Source organism: Microcebus murinus, chromosome 3, assembly GCF_040939455.1.
Source record: "Microcebus murinus isolate Inina chromosome 3, M.murinus_Inina_mat1.0, whole genome shotgun sequence".
In the NCBI taxonomy this organism is placed as follows: Eukaryota; Metazoa; Chordata; class Mammalia; order Primates; family Cheirogaleidae; genus Microcebus; species Microcebus murinus.
In genome coordinates this window covers 37,610,713-37,629,952 of record NC_134106.1, presented here as the reverse complement: position 1 = coordinate 37,629,952, position 19,240 = coordinate 37,610,713, and the positions used below count along the sequence as shown (strand labels likewise).

The window sequence follows — 19,240 nt, the reverse complement described above, 5'->3', positions numbered from 1 at the left end:
TCTGAGGAAGCCAGCTGCCACGCTGTGAGTTGTCCTGTGGAGAGGCCCACATGACAAAGAACTGATGTCTCTGGTCAACAGCCATGTGAGCGAGCTCAGGGTGCATCTTCTTCCAAACTTTCAGATGAGACCACAGCCCCCACTATCAGCTTGACTGCAACCACACGAGACCCTGACTCAGAGGGATCCAGCTAAGTTGCATCCAGATTTCTGACCCACACCAACTCTGAGAAAATAAATATTGGTTGTTTTATAACAATAAGTTTTAAGATAATCTGATATGTGGCAACAGACACTAACACAGTGTGTGTATAAGTGTCCATGCAGGAAATGTATATTAAAAAGCCTGAAGGGACCCATAGCAAAATGTTAGTAGCAGTTGAATCTGAGGATGGAAGTGGAAAGAAAATATAAAGATTTTCATTTTTTTTAACATATCTAACTTAAGTCTTGCTTGAACCTTTACAGTGAGAACAGTCAGAATGTATTTATGTATTGTGCTCTTTACAATTCTAAAAATAAAAAGTTGAAGGTATGACAAAGGGCCTAGTTGTTAAAAATAAAAGGACTGACATTTCCAGAAATGCTGAAAATTAAAAATTATTTTTTGTTTTTAGTGTTTTTAAAATACCCCAAATACCTTTTTTAAGAAAGAAAGGAGGGACAAAAGGAGGCAGACAGGCCTTTACCTTTATGGCTTCGCACAGCCTCCACGAGGTACATGGCTAAGGTTGCTCTGTTTTTGTTATTTTCATTCCTATCCTTCAGAAGGCAACAGGGCTACTGGGGTTAAAAGTCAGGGACGCCAAGCCAGGGTGACCTGCCTGTGATCCCCGGCCAGACAGTAAGAAAACCAGGACAGCTCCCCCAACTTCTGGCCTGTGACCTCCACAGCAACCCCCCCCCAATTCATTACTTCCTGGCGAGTAGGTGGCACCCTGCCCCTTAGCACACGAAAACAGCCTTGGACCAGAGTGCTTAGGATAGTTATGAGAGAGAGGCAGGAGCCGGGAAAGTGATTCACCAGGAATGTGCAGGCCAGGCCTTCCCAGAACACACCTTCTTCCCTGAGCTTTGCCCTCATCCAGGTGGACAGGGAGGTGCAGACAGCCCACACCAGATAGGGATGAGAAAGAAAGAGGACTTCTACGGGGCCCTGCAGGACAGACAGCAGGCTTCGTAAGCAGGTCTGGCTTTCCTGTGAAATTTCCCTCAGCGTCTAATGACTTCAGGGGTAAGTGTGGAGGGTGGGCCATGGGGCAGGTGAGAAGCCCAGATCTTCTTTAAGGAAGGAAATAGCAATCGTAAGGGATTGGGCATCTTTCCCTCTGGGGGAACCTGACTCCATGTGTCAATGGAAACATAAAACACAGGTGGAAAAGGGCCCGGGAGAGGCTCACTATGCAGGTGAACACGAGGCTGGAGGCGGTGACACTGTTAAAGTGGAGAATGAAAAGGATCTGGCTGCCCCAGAGGCCAACTACGCTAACACTGGAACCTTGGAAGCTAATCTGTGGACTGGGTAGCGATGCTTGGAGTGTTCAGGAGGATCCACGAATGAGTGTGGAGAGAGTGTCACACGGCAGGTGCTTGAATCATGAAACAAAAGAAAGGAAATATTTTACTTGTTTGCTTAGTGCCAGTGTTTTTCTGCCTTTGATTAAGGAGCTCAGTTACCCAACAACTGTGTGAGCATCCTCTGTAGGTCTGGCCCCCACAGCCGTGAGCAGGGGAAGGACCCCCCCCCCATGATGCAGGGAGCCCCCACAGTTCCTTGTTGTATGCCTTTGTGCACCCCTACTCTCACCAGTAAAACAGAGGCAGTGTCATTACATCTACCTGGCTCATACAGGGACAGTCCCCAGAAAGAACATACACAATGCATTCTTGAACCTGTGTGGCTTGGACACTTTTAGGTTGAAAGGAGAGTGACTTCAGGACAATCTCATGAATCCCTCCTCGTAGAACCAGCTCTTGAGAAACCTGTTCTGCTGAAAATAGAACCTATCCCAGCAGTGGGAACAGTAACAAAGCTGAAGACACAGACCAGCTTCCCAGATGGTCGATCTCCAGCCAGGACAGGGACACTGGGTCTCCCCCCGGGAGGCCCCACCAGTATGGTCCAGGAAGAGCACCAGCCCAAGCCAGGCACGAGACCAGCTCCACCGGGCCTTGCTGAGGGACCCACGCAGGTCACCAAGTCTGGATTTCTTTCTCTTAGTAACCACAGCTGTAGAGCCAGGCTTACACCTGGGCACAAGCAGCCCCTCGGCCCATGCTGGCCTCTTCTAGCCCCAACCCCTCTCTAGATTTCTTACCCACAGAAACCCTGAGAAAGTATTGGTTGTTTTATACCAAAAAGTTTTAGGATAATTTGATATGCAGCAAAAGACACTAATACAGCGTGTGTATAGCTATCCATGCAGCAAATGTATACATAAAAAGGCCTGAGACGACCCATAGCAAAATTTTAGGGCAGGAAGTCTGCAGAGCCAAAAAGGCTTGTGGGGAAAGGCTCTCAAGACACACATAAAACGGAAGATTGTTCAGGGCAAACTACTCTGTATGATACTATAATGTCAGATACATGTCATCGCATATTTGTCCAAACCCATGGAACATGCAGCACGGAGAGTGAACCCCAAGGTCAACTGGAGACTTTGGGTGATGATGATGTGTCGTGCAGGTTCATCAGCTGTAACAGACGCACAGCTCTGGCAGGGACGCTGAGTGGCGGGGAGGCTTTGTGTATGGGGCGCGGTGGGGGAGGTATATGGAATTCTCTGTTCTTTCCATTAAACTTTACTGCTGTAAACCTAAAACTGCTCTAAAAATTAAGTCCTTTAATTAGGAGGGAGAAAAGCCACAGGAGGATAGCAGCAAGGGGGAAATGGCCCGGTGACAACATCAGAGGGACGGAAGAGGGAAAGTCTGTGGACTTTTGCTGGGGACCTGCATTCTGAACAGTCTTCGCCTTTCAGCCTGTGTGTGGCCGACTCCCCTCCCGGTTGCTGGGCTCCCGTGCACGGATATCATTGCTCCAGGCACCCTCATTCTCCCCTTTCTTTCCTCGAACAGGGAAAATAGCATTTCCTGCCTAATGAGGGCTGAACACATTGTCCCTGGGCCCTGCTTTCTTCTGGGTCATCCAGGGATCCTCAGCCCCAGCAGCAACATCTGGGCTGCTTTCCTAAAGTATCAATATTTATGAGGTGATGGTATCTTCATTTAGATTCCCTAGATACATCAATAATTAATACACTTACTAAAAACCAGACGTCGCCTCGTCAGAGTCCTACCAGAGCGGCTCTGCTCCCCGGTAACCACACTCATCTTTCCAAAAACACATCACTCCTCCACCAAGAACATTCAAGATTCCCACTACCTTTCTTTTGTCCTCTCCCTTGGTTTTCATCTCTCCTGAACGATTTCAGGCAGACCTTGTTTCGTTCAGGGTCTAGAAAGCATTAGACAGGATCCTCGAAAGGGAGGACGGAATGGCCTCCCTCCGGCCTCCAGAGAGGCTGGAAGCCCCCACGGGACAGAGGCTGTGTCGACAGTCGGCACGTCCTCACGCCCAGGGTCAGGACCATCTTCACTCCCCACAACAGCAATTCCCAACCTTTGCCACCCTCTGTGTGCCTTTTCCACCCCCAATTCTCCTTCAACTTCACGAAGAACCTCCTGTCTCAGAAAACAAGGGAAATTGTCATATAACACCCTCAACAGGTTAGAAACTTCAGTGATCGTTTTGCCCACTCCCCTCCTCCCGGGTTACTAATCTGGACACAGAAAGCCATCTGCACCAGGCCTGGGGGAGGGATACCATCTTAACTCCTAAGGCCCACCGCCTGCCCTCCCCCCCTCCATCATCTCTCATTTTTCACTTATCCCTAACTAATACATTCTGAAAGTACTTCCCTCTCCATTTTCACTTCAGCCTACGCACTTGGGCTTCCATCCCACTGTCCCACTAAGACGGCTCCTGCAGAGGTCACTAGTGGCCTCCTGGTTGTTAAATCCAACCCCATGTTTTATGTCTTGTCTTAAGTAACTTCTTGGGAGCATTTAGTACCACTCACCACTTTTTAAGTTTTAAGACTCTGTGCTCTTTTGGCTTCCATGGCGCCCCTGTCTGCTATTCTTCCTCCTACCTGTGAGGTCTTTCTCTCCCACTGTCCTGGCAGGCTCATCCTTGGATGCTGGTGACCTCTCCCTCCCTAGCCCACCCACAAGGTTCTATCTTTGACTTTTCTCTGTTCAAACTCAAGGTACTTAACCTTGGAGAGTGACATCTACTTTATAGCTTTAACTGCTACTTGGATATTGACAAATCCCAAATCTAAATGCTCAGGCTAGATGGTCTTCTCCCCCCAATGTCAGTGGGAATGCTCAACAGTTGGACGGCTCCATGAACACATCCAACGGTCGCCTCAGGTGAACATGTCCCCACCTCAACTCCACCACCTACCTCTGCCTCCAATCCTGTCCTCCCTGCTGTATTCTCATCTCGGGGGCTGGTGTCACTATCCTTTCAGTTGGATCTGGTCACTTTGTCGAATAAATTCATCCTCCTCACTCCCATTCCAGCCATTACCTTATTTCTTATTCTCAGAATTTCTCACTGGGATCCCTCTGATGACCAATTTTTTATGTCCTCAATTTATTTTCTTATCTACTGCCTATTTTTCCACAATGGGAATTTATTAATACATTTAGTATGAAGAAAACACTATTTTAAAGTAATGCCCATGCAATATTCCTGCCCACTAGTTCATGGCTATCCAAACCTGTGAGCAGGATGAGCCAGCTTATAAAGCTGGACACTCCCCACACTCCCAAAATATGTTCCCACCTCCCTGCGTTACGTTCTGTCCCGTGCCACTTATAGGGTGGACGACTCACAGGCATAACAGGAGACAGAAGGAGAAACTCAAACTCAAAAGTCAAGATTCAAATCCAACTTCTGCAAATAAGCTGTGTGACGTGAGTGGTTACTCAGTCTTGGAGCCTCAGTTTCCTCACCAGGGACATGAGGATAGTATCGCCTGTGCTCCAAGCCTGTGAAGGATCAGTAAGATTCCTTATGTGACAGTGTTCTGGCACCGCTCCTCTCAAGAGGAAGCTCTGAGCCATGGATCGTGACAGAAAAGCCCAATTCATATCCACCACTTACTTCATGTCCTCACTTCAAAAATATTTCTTCCCCTCTGCTCCCACGTATCTTTTCTTAAATTATTTCTATACTGTTGTAGACTCATCTTGCCTCCCCAGCTTGTTAATTATCCTAAGAGGTGGTGGGAGGGGGGATGTCACACCCTCCTCCTCCTCCTCGGTGTTTCCCATCACAGAGTCTGGGACGGCCTCAGCCCAGTGATGTCTAACAAATGCTCAGAGTTGCTAAGGAGGGCTTAAAGAGGGCTTGTGCTCAGTCCTTGTCCATATCTGGATTGTACTTCCTAGGCTACAAGAACAGACAAGGGATTTTTATGAAGAGGAGAAGTGGGGGCGGGCAGGGGCGGGGCCTGAGGGTGGGGCAGGGGGCAACTTACCTTTACACTGCAAACCCTGCCGCAAGAGGCCCCAGAGCAAGGACCCACAGTGGTCGCAGAAGGTGGGGACCTTGTAGTTGTGGATGCCGAACTTGTGGGGCATGTTGACGCTGAACCGCTGGGAGCCCACCTGCGGGAATGGCAAGACACAGGGTCACCGCCCAGCTCCTTTCTTCCCTGGAGTTCTCGTCACCGGACTCTTACAGAACTTCTCTCCCAGATGGCATGTGTTGTCGTAGGTGGCAGCCCTAGCGTGGCTCTGAAAGCTTCCCTAGGTGGGAGGTGAGGCAAAGGGAGGCTCCACCCTGGCTGGACCTTCACTCCGGGTGGCCCGTCAGACCTGCCAGTCCAGGCCTGCCCCCCCTATTGGCCACCCCACACCAGGACTTCAGGCCTCTACAGGACCACAGCACACAGCCCTCGATTTGCACCTCACACTTGGGCTACTCGTGAGATGTCACCACGGGCCTTCAATGCTGCTTGTGCATGGAAGCACCGCCCAGGCAAAGGGTCTTCCAGCAGCTCAACGGGGGACACGGCATTGGATATAGCAGCAGGTGAACTCAGCATAGTCCTGGAAATCATGGGTCATCTGTTAGGACTAATAATAATTGGGATAAAGATAGCCAAATACAGAGTGGTGACACTAACTTGTCAGTGTTGATCACACGCCAGGCACCATCATCTCAGTTAGACCTCACCACCCCTCCATGGGGTGGGCCCATGGTTACCCCGAGTTCACAAACAAGGGAAGAAAACATGGTGGGACTGAGAAACGTGTCTATAAACCGATGAGAGGCAAAGGCAGGCTTCCAGCCTGAGTGTGGACTCACTCAGACCCAGGCTTTCCGCCTATGACGCTGCCTCTCGCTGAGTACTGAAGGGGTACAGAGAAGGCGGCAAGATGGAAAGGGAGAGAGGTGGGAACAGTCAGGACTCCAGGCGTGGGACCTGTGGGTCTGAGGTTGCCACAAACCACCGGGGTCTCAGGTAAGCCCCTTGATGCCCCCCAGTGCCAGGTCACAGGACCGCGGGGTCAGTGAGACAGCAGGGTGGAAGAGGTGGGAAACACCAAGAGCCCCACAGAAGCAAGGGGTCTTCAGCGTGGGCCACTTCCCTGGGCTGCCTTTGCCCCTCCACAGAACTACCCTCTGCTTGTGTCTCTAGTGGAACAGACACCTGAGACACCTGTGGGCAGGGAAGGATGTCGCTTTTGCTGCCCTGGGAGTTAGGAAGTAGTCAGCATGCAACTAGGCAGCGGGGCCCTGGCTCCCTGTGAGTGACAGGCCCCTGTGGGGACTAAGGAGAGGGGAGGCAAAGGCCGGACAGGGGCCCAGGCTGGAAGGCAAGCATAAAGGCACAGGTGCCCATGTGCTCTGTGTCACCTGACCTCACACCACGTTCCCCATCGCCCAGCTCCAAGGAACGGCTGGTCCTTCCACTGGACTAAGATTTTACTGATTCCTGCTTCGGATGCACGGGCTACCAATTAGGGTTCTTGCCTGAGTACAGGATTCCCAGGATTTATTGAAAAAAATTGAAAAAAATTGTACTTGCTCCTGCTTGGATTCATAGCTTGGGTGTGCCTATTTGTGAATACAGACGTGTCAACTTTGTAACTGCCTGCCTCACCGCTGAGGATGTATGAGATCACTGTGCCCACTCCATTCCTGCTAATCCCAAAGACACGGCAGCTCCCTGAAAACAGAGTCCTGCTCTCCTCCCAGGAATAGCCCCAGCGAGAGAGGAATGACAGACTAAGGTGGGAAGGTGGGAAAGCTGTCCCAGGTGACCGGGAGATTCAGCGTGGGGTGGAGAGCACTGTGTGGCCCTCAGGTGGGACCACTAAAAACTCTACGGTATCAGAACGGTGGGAGGAGATGAAGGACACACACGCGAGCACACCACGGAGTCAGACAGACTGGGAAGCAAATCCAAAGACTGAACGGCGCCGGTCGGATACACACACGCTCCTGCTGGGGAAGACAGAAAAACAAAGGGGCGAGCAAGACTCAGAACACAGAGAGATCAGAAAGACAGAACTGTGAGATAAAAAGAGAAAAGAGGAAGGTGACAAAGGGAGACAGAGCATTCCTTGGTTATCACAGCTGGAAGCGCAGGGAGGGTGCGAGTCCTCAGCTAACACAGACACAAGACAGGGGGGCTCACCAGCTATGTGCTCCTGGTGCCAAATATTTAAGGATCCTGTCCTCGGAGCACCTTTGATAGGGAGGAAGGCATTAGAAGCATGGTGTTTAAGGGTATCTGTGTTTGCGGTATGTGTGTACATATATGTGTGTGCACATGTATCACACTAAAGGTGGTCACACAGAAGAATGAGCTCCGAGCTTGGTCTCCAGCAGAGGTTTGCCCATGGCCCCAGAGGGCCAGATAGGCTGCCGCTGATGGAGACTGGCCTTGGGAGGCTTGAGACAGTGGCAGGGAGAACCAGGACAGGTCATCGACCCTGCCCAGCTAGGAAACCTAAAGCCTCCCTTCCTCAATCCCTGGTAATTTGTCCCTTGGGATACATGCCAAATCAGAGGACACACCTCACTGGAGAGTTTTCACTGCTCAACATGCCAGGAGAGACAGTCAGAAGAACTAGATCACAGATGAAGCTGGGTTCTGGCATTTCCAATCTCAACTCTGTAACCTGAATGGCATGGACTCTTACAGGACTTTTCCCTCCAGGGAAGTGTGGACAAGCTTTAGAAACCTGCAGAGCCTCACAGGGGATGAGGCCTGTGAGATCCTTGAGGGTTGGACTCCTGTGCTCCTTAGTTCCCAGGGGACATGGCACAGTGCCAGCCATATAGGACATGCCTAATAAATGTTCACTGCAACGTCCACAGGCAGGCAGGCAGGCAGGCAGGCAGGCAGCAAGCAGAGCAGGCCACGAACTTGGGAAAGCAATGGGGGTAACAGTGTGCTTGGACCACGAGCCCAGACCAGGAGTCAGGAAACATGGGTGGCTGACTTGCAATTGTCAGCGAGACAGGAGGACCCTTGTGAACAACTTGGGCACTCCTGGCTCAGTCTAAGCCTGTCCCTTGCTGCTTCCCAGAGATGGTGTGAAAGCAAAAGGAGATAGAGGATAGGAAATGCCTCAATACCAAGATGCTATTTGCTTGAATTATTGTCTCCTGTTGGAAGCCAAACTGTAGACCTTCTTCATCATAAACCAAGCTGATTATAAACCTACCCAGGGCCCCTCTCTTTGATCCTCGACTCTAACAGGCTGTGATGATACAGTATTATTTCACCTAGAATTGGAAGCATGCCTTTGAAACTAGCTGTTCTGAACACAGAACACCTATACCCACGTTCACACTTGTCATCTTCCTCGAAAGGTTTTCAGTCTACCAGTGGTAGCTTCATTCTCCCAACCACTCAGTCAGGGGAAATGTAGCTTTGCTACTGAATTTTCTTGCTTCCTTATCCCAATGATGTCCTTAATAGCCCATGTGACAACAGTTCCTGAGAGTCAGAGGCAACACAGTGCAGCGGTCAAGGGCTCAGACCCCAGGACAGACCACCCAGGTTTGAACGTGGCTCTTAGGCATGTGATTTGGGGCAAGTTAATTTGACCTCTCTGTGCTTCTCTCTGTTTTAAAATGAGAGTAACATCTACCACACTGAGGTTGTTATGGAATTAAATAATATATGCTAAAGTGCTTAAATCAGGGCACGAAAGTGCCCACTGGCTGCTATTATCATGGTTATTTCCGCCTCCTAAGTACTCCTTGGGCTGCTCATTCCACTCCATTTCCCCATCAGCTCATTAAAGATATGGTCCCTGCTTGTGTGTCGTTCTATCACTGTTTAGCGCCTGCGTGGAGCGGGTGACACATCAGCCACTTCAGTGTTCCGATGAGATAACAAAATAAAAGGATTCACATTTTCCTTGTGGGTGTGAGCTCTGGGATCGCACGGTGCTTGGCATAGTAACGTCCACAGGGACGAGACTGACCTGGAGCTGCTCTCATCACACAGACCCCGCCTCCTGCCAGGAGACCGTGGACAGCTCCCTTTGGTTTTGGTCAACACATCCAAGAAAGTGGTGGGGTCTCAGAGAGAGGTGGTTTTCTCGGGGACCACAGAGCAGGCAGTGAAGGGAGGGGTTGGCAGTGAGGAAGCCCAGTGCTCCCATGTCACAAATACTTACCTGGTCGGGAGTCTCCTGTCTCTTTAATCCAGCGCACTTGGTGATTATGAGCTCGTGACATCGCTTGTGGACCACGCAGGTGCAGACTGCAAACAGCAAAGATGGGATGGTTGAGTGACAAGGGAGCACCTGTCCCAGGGTCCAAACAGGTCTCAGGGGAGGGACAAGGGGAGCCACGCCCCTTCTGTCACTGAGCCCTAATACCCTCCCCAAAGCTCATTATGCAGTTATTTCAAAACACTCTGCCACCAGAGCCATCAGGATTTTTTAAATGCTCTGGAGAGCAATGACACATTTATAGTCAAAGGCATCAGCAGATTTCTCTAGTTCAGGGAGTACTGATCAATTTTCTCACTTCCATATGCCAAGGTCAGGGAACAACTTCCTTCCCATGGAACACTGTCTACTAAAGGTACAGTTGCCCCGTGCTCCACTCCGGATCATGCCAGGGAGGCTGACGTGATACAGGGAGAACTGCAGCAGGCAGCACAGGAGCTCTCAGGCTTTTTTTATCTGGTTGAGCCCTGACATGCCAAACTTCAAAGTTCCTGTTGCATTTAAAATGTCTACAAGGAGCGAGCTGTAGCTCTGTCTCTAGTGCCATGTGGCAGTCTGGGTGATAGGTAGCCAGGAGGTAAGTATCTCTCTGTCTGTACACACGTTGTCTGAGAGACACAGCAAGCTCCCACAGAACCTGCCCAAGTTCCCCCAAGGGTGAGACCCGAGTTAAACAGCACCGGGCAAAGAGACGGACTGACTTTCTTGTTCTAACCGCATAGAAACCTCAATGTGACCACATCATATTTCCACCCTCCAATTCTGTACAGCTTAACCTTGCATTTGTAGTCAATTAACTGGAAAACAAAATAATCTTAAATACCTTCAAGGGAGATTTAAGATTTTAAGAGCTAATGATTCTACAGAAGAGACAAGAAAGCGATCAGCAAGGAGTATTCAGTGGTACTGCATTAAATGAGCAGGGTGGGGAGCTGCTGGCGTACACAGCCTGGCTCAGGACACAGCAGGACTTTCAGGCAGCCTCTAGGTGAAGCAGGATGTCTCATTAGGAAAGACGAAAGTGCTCTCTGCTCCAACAGGTACTCAAAGGTGGGGTGGACTGGGGGCTTGCTGAGACCACAAGGGCACCTGGAGATGGGTAGCACCTGCAAGGTGCCTCCTGTATATATGCTCCTATCTATGCACATGGGAGTAACAGCCAGGCAGGGACAAAGAAAGCAGGGTCCTGCCACTCCGAGATGAAGCATATGCACACAGACTGTAGAGAGCTTCCAAATGTGATGAAACCCAGCATGTGCTTCCTACAAGCATTACTGATCTGGAGCTAACCGTGGGCCTCTAAAGATTTAGTTCATAAAATACCTCTTACCTTGACATTGGTATCCCTGCTTTCCTATGACACCCCTGGAAAAGAAAATACAATCATTTAAAAAAAGTAACATTTTACCAGGTCAAAAAAAAAAAAAACAAACAAACATGCAAAGCCATGCAATTCTGGCCCCTACCCACCTCACACCAGTGCATCGAGTCCAGGAGCAGTGCGATCTTACTTCTACTTGCAGGGTGCCTTAAAATGCCTCTTTCTAGAAGGCCACAAGAGGGCAGCCCTGGCATTTGGAGAGGGTGAAGGTTTGGCCAGTGTCAGAGCTTGGTTTCCTGTACAGATAACCACTCCAGCGGGGTCAGCAGTGTTCTGGAAAGCCACAACGACCCTGCTCGCTCGGGGCAGGCCTCGACCAGTCACACATCCCTTCCTCGTGGACAGCAGGGGCATTCCTTGTCTCCCAGCACCGGGACACGCTCCGCGGGCTCTCTAGCTTTCCCACTGTGGAGAGGAGCTGCGGCTGGCCTGGGCGTTCTAGAGACCACCAAGGGATCGGGGCCAGCCTGTGGCCAGGACTCAGGGTCCAATCCACCCTTTAGAAGTTCCTTCCATGGCCAGAGTAGGGTCCCCAGGGCAAGGCTGAACGGCAGCATGGACACAGATCAAACCAGCCGGGCCTCGCCCTGTCCTCAGTGTACCAACGCCGTCTTGTCAGCAAGCTCCCTGCGGTTCCCAGCCCAGCGGGAGAGCCAGAAGTCATTCGGCTACACCCCAGGGAACCTAGAGCTCAGCAGTGCTTGCCCTGGGCTTAGAGGACACCTGGATCTACCTACGTAAGGCCAATCACTCAATTCATGACCAAAACATGGAACGTGGAGGTCAGAAGGCCAAGTCCGCCCCGGGAATTAAAGCTGTCTGTGGCTGGAACGGGGTATTATTTGTGCTTCGGTTGGGCTGAGCTTGCTCTGAGCCGCGTCGTCTCAGACGTCCATGCCAACCTTGGTGACTTGCTCGATAACACCATGGGGATGAGACAAGAAACTCTCAGATACTTCAGGCGGCCAGGGGGTCCTCAGAGCCCAATTCAAATGTCCCCCGGCTGTGTTCACACTGAAACCTGGCCTCACGCACCCTCTCCTGTTGAATCTGTGTGTGGGGAAACCTCTATGTCAGCTCCGAGCAGCTCAGAGAGCTTGCCAGACAGGCTAGGGGGCATACGGAAAGCGTGACGGTTACAGACAGGCTAACTGGGGGTGGAATCGTGACACTCCGACACTTCCTAGCCAGAGGACATCAGGCTAGTCTCATTTTCATTTCTGAGCTTTGGTGTTGTTAGTGGAATGGTTCCTAGTTCATAGAATATCGGGAAGATTTAATTAGATATTTCCAGTGCCTAAGATAGAACCTGGCATATGGCAGATGTTCATTAAAAGTCCTCCTCCAACCCTAAGACAAGTGCTCCATATCCTTCTCTACCTCCCAAAAGGCCTACTATCTACCCTCTCTGCCTAGCAAATTCCTAGTCATCATGAAAGGAGACATGCCACCTCCTCCAGGAAGCCTTCCCTTACCACTCCAGCCAACACTGTTCTCTCACTCCTGTGATATTTCAATAACCTAGTAGAAGCACTGTTAGAACAGCTACTAAGAATTGCTTTGTATTACAGATATTGGCAATTGAATATTTTTAACTTCATTATGAAAAAATTCAAAGGTATAAAAGTAGAGTGGCAAATATAATAGATCCTCATGTACCCATCACCCAACTCCAACAATTTTCAATACATGGCCCCTAGCCTCTCTCCCCTCCTTCCAGAACTGGTTTTTGAAATAAATCCCAGACATTATATCGTTTCATCTGTAAACAATTCAGCTTGCCTAAAAGATAAGGATTCCTTTTACAAAACAAAATCACAATATCATTATCGGCTATAAAATCTTAACTCCTTTGATATATAACTCTAGGTGAAAAGTCACTAAGAATCATCATTTCTTTTTCCCATTTATTCTCCCACCCCATGCACCACACACACACTTAGCTCCCTCCCCGTAGAAAAATCTTCTGTAATTGGATAAGGAAGAAATAAAGCACATTAAGCACCTTTTACATGAAGTTCCTAGCCTCTCCCGCCCCATCCCTGGCTCCTTGCCGAAGCCATAACTCAGGGTTCGCAGGAGAGAGGCGCTTACCAGATGAAATCTCTGCAGTGGGAGCAGTAGGTGGGCTGCCGAAGATAGGTGGCCATGAACTTGTGGCCATTGACCTGGTGGACCCTGCGCCGCACGGCCCCCTGCCGCTTCCTCGGCCGCATGCGCTCCCGGAACACGCGCTCCTCATTGTCTTTAGGGGCTGGGGAGGGACAAGAGCAGAGAAGACCACAGAGTCTGGGTTAGTACGCCTTCGAATGACCTCCTGCTGGAGAGTGACTCCGTCCTTGGGGGGGTGGTAGGCAGCCTCCCCCTGGGGAGGGGTTTGAGGGTCCAAGGAGTCTCACCGCTCAGCCGCAGCGCGTGAGCGCACACGGGGCGGGGCTGCCCAGACCACGCATGTCGCGCTGCACCCACGCCGCACCCTCGGGTCCGTCCCCGTCCGCATTCTGCGCCCTGCCGCCCGCCTGCCGCACGTTTCACGGGCCCGGGGTCAAAAGGCTCAAGGTTTAAAGCTTAGTGCGGTTTCTGAGCAGAACGCCCCTGGACAGACAGCATTTCCTCGCCCTGAGCATCGGAGGGCAGCGAATCCCCACACCCCAAGCCCCCTGGCTCAGAGAAGTAGATGCCTAATACAACTGCCTTCTGCCGTCTCCCTCCTACCAGACCAGGACAACCCTTACCAGAACCCAACCATGCTGGCACCCTGGCCTTGACTTCTGCCCTCCAGAACTATGAGAAGTAAACGTCTGTGGTTTAAGCCGCCCAGTCTTCGGAAATTTGTTATGGCAACCAGAGCTGAGACGGCCATAGTGGGTAATGTTTATCGTGGGCTTACACTGTGGCAGGTGCCATGCTAAGCGCGTTACATGTAGTAACTCACTGAACCCCCACAACAACCCTACTTGGAGGGTACTACTTTTATCCCCATTTCACAGGTGTGCAAAGTGAGAAACAGAGAGGTTAGGTAACCTACTGCTGTTAACTCAGCTATTAAGTGATGGAGCCCAGATTTTAACTCAGAGAGTCGGGGAGAAGCCAATGTTCTCCTGTGCACACACTGCCCTGCCCACGCTGCCTTCAGCAAGTCCCCGAAGCTCACATCACAAAATAGTCGCACTGCTCGTAGCATCCGAGGGCAGAGCGGGCAGGCTCTGGGTTCCCTGCCAGGCTCCTAACACCTTCACGCAGGCCACAGAAGGCCCCCCTCCACAGCGCTGCACAGCTTCACATGCACTGGATGGCTTCGTGTCCCCAAAGACCTCCTGCACCAGGGAGGTCGGCCAGGGCCTGACCTCCCACCCCAACAGCGCCAGTCTTCAGGGGAAGCAGCTCTGCTCCCTCCCGGGCCTCTCTGAATGTGAGCTTCCCTGCAGGGGCAATATCAGGTGTGACCTGAACAGCTCACTAATCCAAGGGCACCTTGTCATCTAGAAGGGGTAGGGCAGAGGACAGTGAGACTAGAGGAGGAAAAGGGCAAGAAGGGGACCAAATGCCCAGCATGTGCTTTTAGGAGAAGCAGCCTCCGAGCAAACAGGGAGCTGTCCCCTGGGTGTGCCCTCGGCACCCGGGCTACAGCTTGAAGGGACTCAGCTGGCCCAGGTGGGGGTCTGCTCCCTGGCCCCCAGCCTGCCTGGGTTTCCTTTTTAACTAGTGATTATTGCGTCAAAGAGTGTCTGACTCTGACCACCTTCTGGGCACAGAAATCCCATCCCACTTCCTACTCCTCCCCCACCACAACCTAGGGGCCTCAAGCTGCTGTCCAAATTCTCACAGGAAGACCTCAGTTTGTTTTAATATAGAGACATCTATGCACGTAAACAGACAGACACACACACACACACACACACACAAACCCACAGAAGCATGCCGAAAATCATTCAGTCCTCCACTTACAGGTGATTTTTATTTCCACTTTGTACTTTCACTATATTTAGAATATTCTCATAAGCAGAAAAAAAATGCAATAACCAAAACCCCAAACCTATTCAGCGGCCCTTGCTGCAAACCCATCTACAAAAATCTAATCCAAAAACCTCAGTCCTGGGCATCTGCAGGCAGGGGATGCAAATTCTCTGGCGTCTTTCGCGGAAGGGTTCACCACGGAATACGTTTAAGCAGTAAGCCAGTCGCCTAATGCATTTAAGATGCGATCTGATTCACAAATCTCTCAAATGTACTAGTCGTTTTCATCCTGGAAAACTCTATTTTCAGTTAAAAGGGCGACGAGTCCAATGTAATTTTCTCAGAGGCACACTGCCATGATGGTGGTTGGAGTTCTCCCTCCGAGCCTTGTTTCTCCACTTTTTACAGAAATGAATGATGAAAAATGCTCTAAAGTATGTTTACATTGATTTAATGGGGCGATATGGCAAACAATTCAACTGCTTTTATTTTTAAAGCCCTCCCAGTGGGTGCGCTGAAGCTACGGAAAGTTGAGGGGTGGGGGACGGGAGGGCCTCAGGTGCAGAGTGGGAGGCAGACAGCCAAGGACAACTCCTGCTACGTCAGGGTCTGAGCTCAGCCTCCCCAGGGGTTTCTACTGCTCCTCTCCAAGAGCTCGGCTGCATTACCTTTCAAGTCAGATTCTATGTCAAAGAGCTGGGGGGAGAGAGGCTATGGGAGGGGAGGAAGGAAGCCACACAGCAGGCAACGGGAGAAAGGAGTGCAAGTCTGTGGCTGGTGTAAACACCTCCAATTCCACATTCCTCCGGGTAGGGAAGCCAAGGGTCAGCCTATAGTGTCCGGCCCCAAGCACAGAAGCCAGCCAGCCACAGGGTTCCCCAGCCCCCAAGAACCTCACAGCAGGGGCCTTGAGTCCACCACCAGGAATGAATGGGGTCCTTCAGCATTTCCCACTGCTGTGGAGTGGGGCTCTTCCAAAATGCAGTTCCCATGTATGCATGGATTTATTTCTGGGCTATTTCATTCCATTGGCCTGCATGTCTGTTTTTATGCCAGTATCACACTGTTTTGATTATTGGAGCTTTGTAATATATTTTGAAATCTAGAAGTGTGATGCCTCCAGCTTTGTTCTTCTTGCTCAAAATTGCTTTGGCTATTCAGTCTTTTGTGGTTCCATAAGACTTTTAGGATTGTTTTTTCTGTTTCTGTAAAAAAACTTGCCTTTGGGATTTTGATAGGAATTATGTTAAATTTGTACAGCTCTTTGGGAACTATGGACATTTTAACAACATTAATTCTTCCAAATCATAAAGAGTCCATGGATCTTCAATAAGGGTGGCAGGAATATACAATGGGGGAAGGACAGTCTCTCCAATAAATGGTGCTGGGAAAACTGGACATTCATGTACAAAAGAATGAAATTGGACCCTTATACCATACAGAAAAATCAACTCAGAATGGATTAAAGACTTAAATAAAGACCTGAAACTGTAAAGCTCCTAGAGGAAAACATAGGGGGAAAAGTTTCTTGATGTTGGTTGATCTTGGCAATGATTTCCTGGACATGATATCAAAAGGCAACAAAAGCAAAAATAAACAAGTTGGACTACAAACAAAAAACTTCTGAACAACAAAGGAAAAAATGAGCAGAATGAAAAGGCAACCTACAGAATGGAAGGAAATATTAGAAATATTTTATTAATAAAATAATGGAAGAAACCATATACCTATTAAGGGTTAATATCTAAACTACATAAGGAACTTACCACAATTCAATAGCAAAAGACAAATAATTCAATTTAAAAACAGGCAAAGGAACTGAATAGACATTTTGCTAAAGACAACATACAAATGGCCAATAGGTATATGAAAAGATATTCAACATCACTAATTATCAGAGAAATGCAAGTCGAAACTACAATGAGATATCACTTCACACCTGTCAGGATGGCTATTATCTCCCCCCCCCAAAAAAAAAAAACACACAACACCCAAAAGACAACAAGTGTTGGCAAGGATGTGGAGAAAAGGGAACCCTTGTTCACTGTTGGTGGGAATGTGAACTTCTATAGCCACCATGGAAAACAGTATGGAGGCTCAAGAACTACCATATGATCCAGCAATCCTTTGGATGGATGTACATCTAAAGGAATTAAAATCAGGACCTTAAAGATATATCTATACTTCCATGTTCACTGAAACATTATTCACAAAAGCCAAGACATGAAACAACCTAAATACCCACTTATAGATGAATGGATAAGGAAAATGTGGTATATGTATACAATGGAATATTATTCAGCCATAAAAAGGAAATCCTGCCATTTGGGATAACATGCATGAACTTGGAGGATATTATGCTAAGTGAAATAAGCCAGGACAAATACTACATGATGTCACTTAGAAGCAGCAGCTAAAATCGTTGAACTCATAGAAACAGAATGCAGAATGGTAGGTGATGGGAGTTAGCAGGGGACTCAGGGAGGTATTAGTGAAAGGGTACCAAGTTTCAGCTAAGCAAGATGAATAAGTCCTAGAGATCTACCGTGCAGCATGGTGCCTATAGTGAACGATACTGTACTGTGTACTTAAAATTCTGCTAAGAAGGTAGATCTTACATTAAATGCTATCAAAAAAATAAAAATAAAATGCAGCCTTCATGGCAGAGGGAATACATCATGTGTGTATAGTGAGAGAGTGTGTATATAAATGTGTATGTATATATTAAATATGTATGATTTATATAACATATTGATCTAGGATAGTATGTTATATATAATATACACATAGTTTTGTTAAACTGTTTGAAAGTAGCAGGCGTAGTAACACTTTGCCCCTAAATACTTCAGCCTTTATCTATTACAAAGACATCCTCCGACATCAGAGTCGAGAAATGTAACATGCTATGACATTATGTAATATGTTGTTCATATTTAAATTTTCCCAATTTGATACCCAAATGTCCTTCATAGTTTTGTTCTTTTTAAAATTTTAATGCAGGAGCTAACCAGAGCTTGTGTACTGCATTTGGTTGCCATATTTCTTTTGTCTCCTTACTTTAGAACAGTTTCCTTTACTTTTTTTCCTTTTTTGATACATTATGGAAAGTTCAAGATGTCATTTTATGGAATGTTTCACCATCTGAATTTATCTGATTGTTTCCTTGCAATTAGTTTCAGATTAAACAGCAAGACAAAAGTTCTATGTATCTACAAATTCAAATATCTCCATCAAGATTCCTGTAGACAACTGTTTAAATGACATAAACATAAAATTTATGGAAGAAAGATAAAATCACACTATTAGGAATTTTTAAAATGCAGAGCAGAACAGTCTTGTCATACTACTAACATACCATTCAATACCTAGTTAAAGCAACAAATATGTTTTAAAATGGTATTATCCATGATTGGCAAGGCTACTATGAAACTGATTTATTCATTATTCATTCATGCTAGAGGCAATGTCAGCTGACACAACGTTCTTAGAAAGTAGTATTACAATACAGAGCAACCACCACAAAGAGATTAACATCCTTTGATTTGGCAATTCCTTAGGAATTAACTTTAAGTCAATAATTAAACAGAAACTAAAAGCTATACTTACAGATGTTCCCTTTGCATCTCTGTATTAGCCAAACAGAAATAACTTGACTAACATTAGGAGAATGATCCAATGAATTATATCACATCTACAGCAATTTAGAAGTGGTGAGGAAAGACCATAGAAACAGGGAAATGCCACACAACACCGTGAAAACAGAATGCACAATAACGCAACCCCATTTAAAGCATAGTTGCAGTTTGTAGGTAACATAAGATTTATGCTCCCCTAGGATGATGGAATTATGTATTCTGATATTTGAAAAAATGTTCTCTAATGCTCTTTAATGACTTTTTAAAGCTTTTGCTCTGCCCAAAGCATTTGGTAATGAGTGGCTCCCTCGCGCTGCGGCAGCGGGGGCTCCTTGGCATAAACAGGAAGGGAGGGCACCGGAGGCTGCCTCAGAGAGCAGGAGGCACGAGACAGACTTCGCCAGCTTCCCGGTCGCCTGTGGCTCTGAACTGGTACCAGACCCGTCCCACAGCACCTCTGGATCGCTCTGAAGGACGCTCGTTGCTGTCA

The 19,240-nt window shown here is 48.4% G+C and overlaps 1 protein-coding gene across 3 annotated transcripts in view; it reads right to left on the bottom strand.

Annotated features, from left to right (window-relative positions):
- PRKCE (protein kinase C epsilon) overlaps positions 1-19,240 on the bottom strand; it is a 478,538-nt gene that overhangs the window by 171,572 nt on the left and 287,726 nt on the right. For all 3 annotated transcript variants that reach the window (XM_012755911.2, XM_012755894.2, XM_012755903.2), the window contains 4 exons: positions 13,253-13,412; positions 11,108-11,142; positions 9,721-9,806; positions 5,553-5,682 (listed from right to left, as the gene is read on the bottom strand). In XM_012755911.2, coding sequence (XP_012611365.1) covers positions 5,553-5,682; positions 9,721-9,806; positions 11,108-11,142; positions 13,253-13,412 — 411 coding nt within the window. The remainder of the gene's footprint in view (positions 1-5,552; positions 5,683-9,720; positions 9,807-11,107; positions 11,143-13,252; positions 13,413-19,240) is intronic.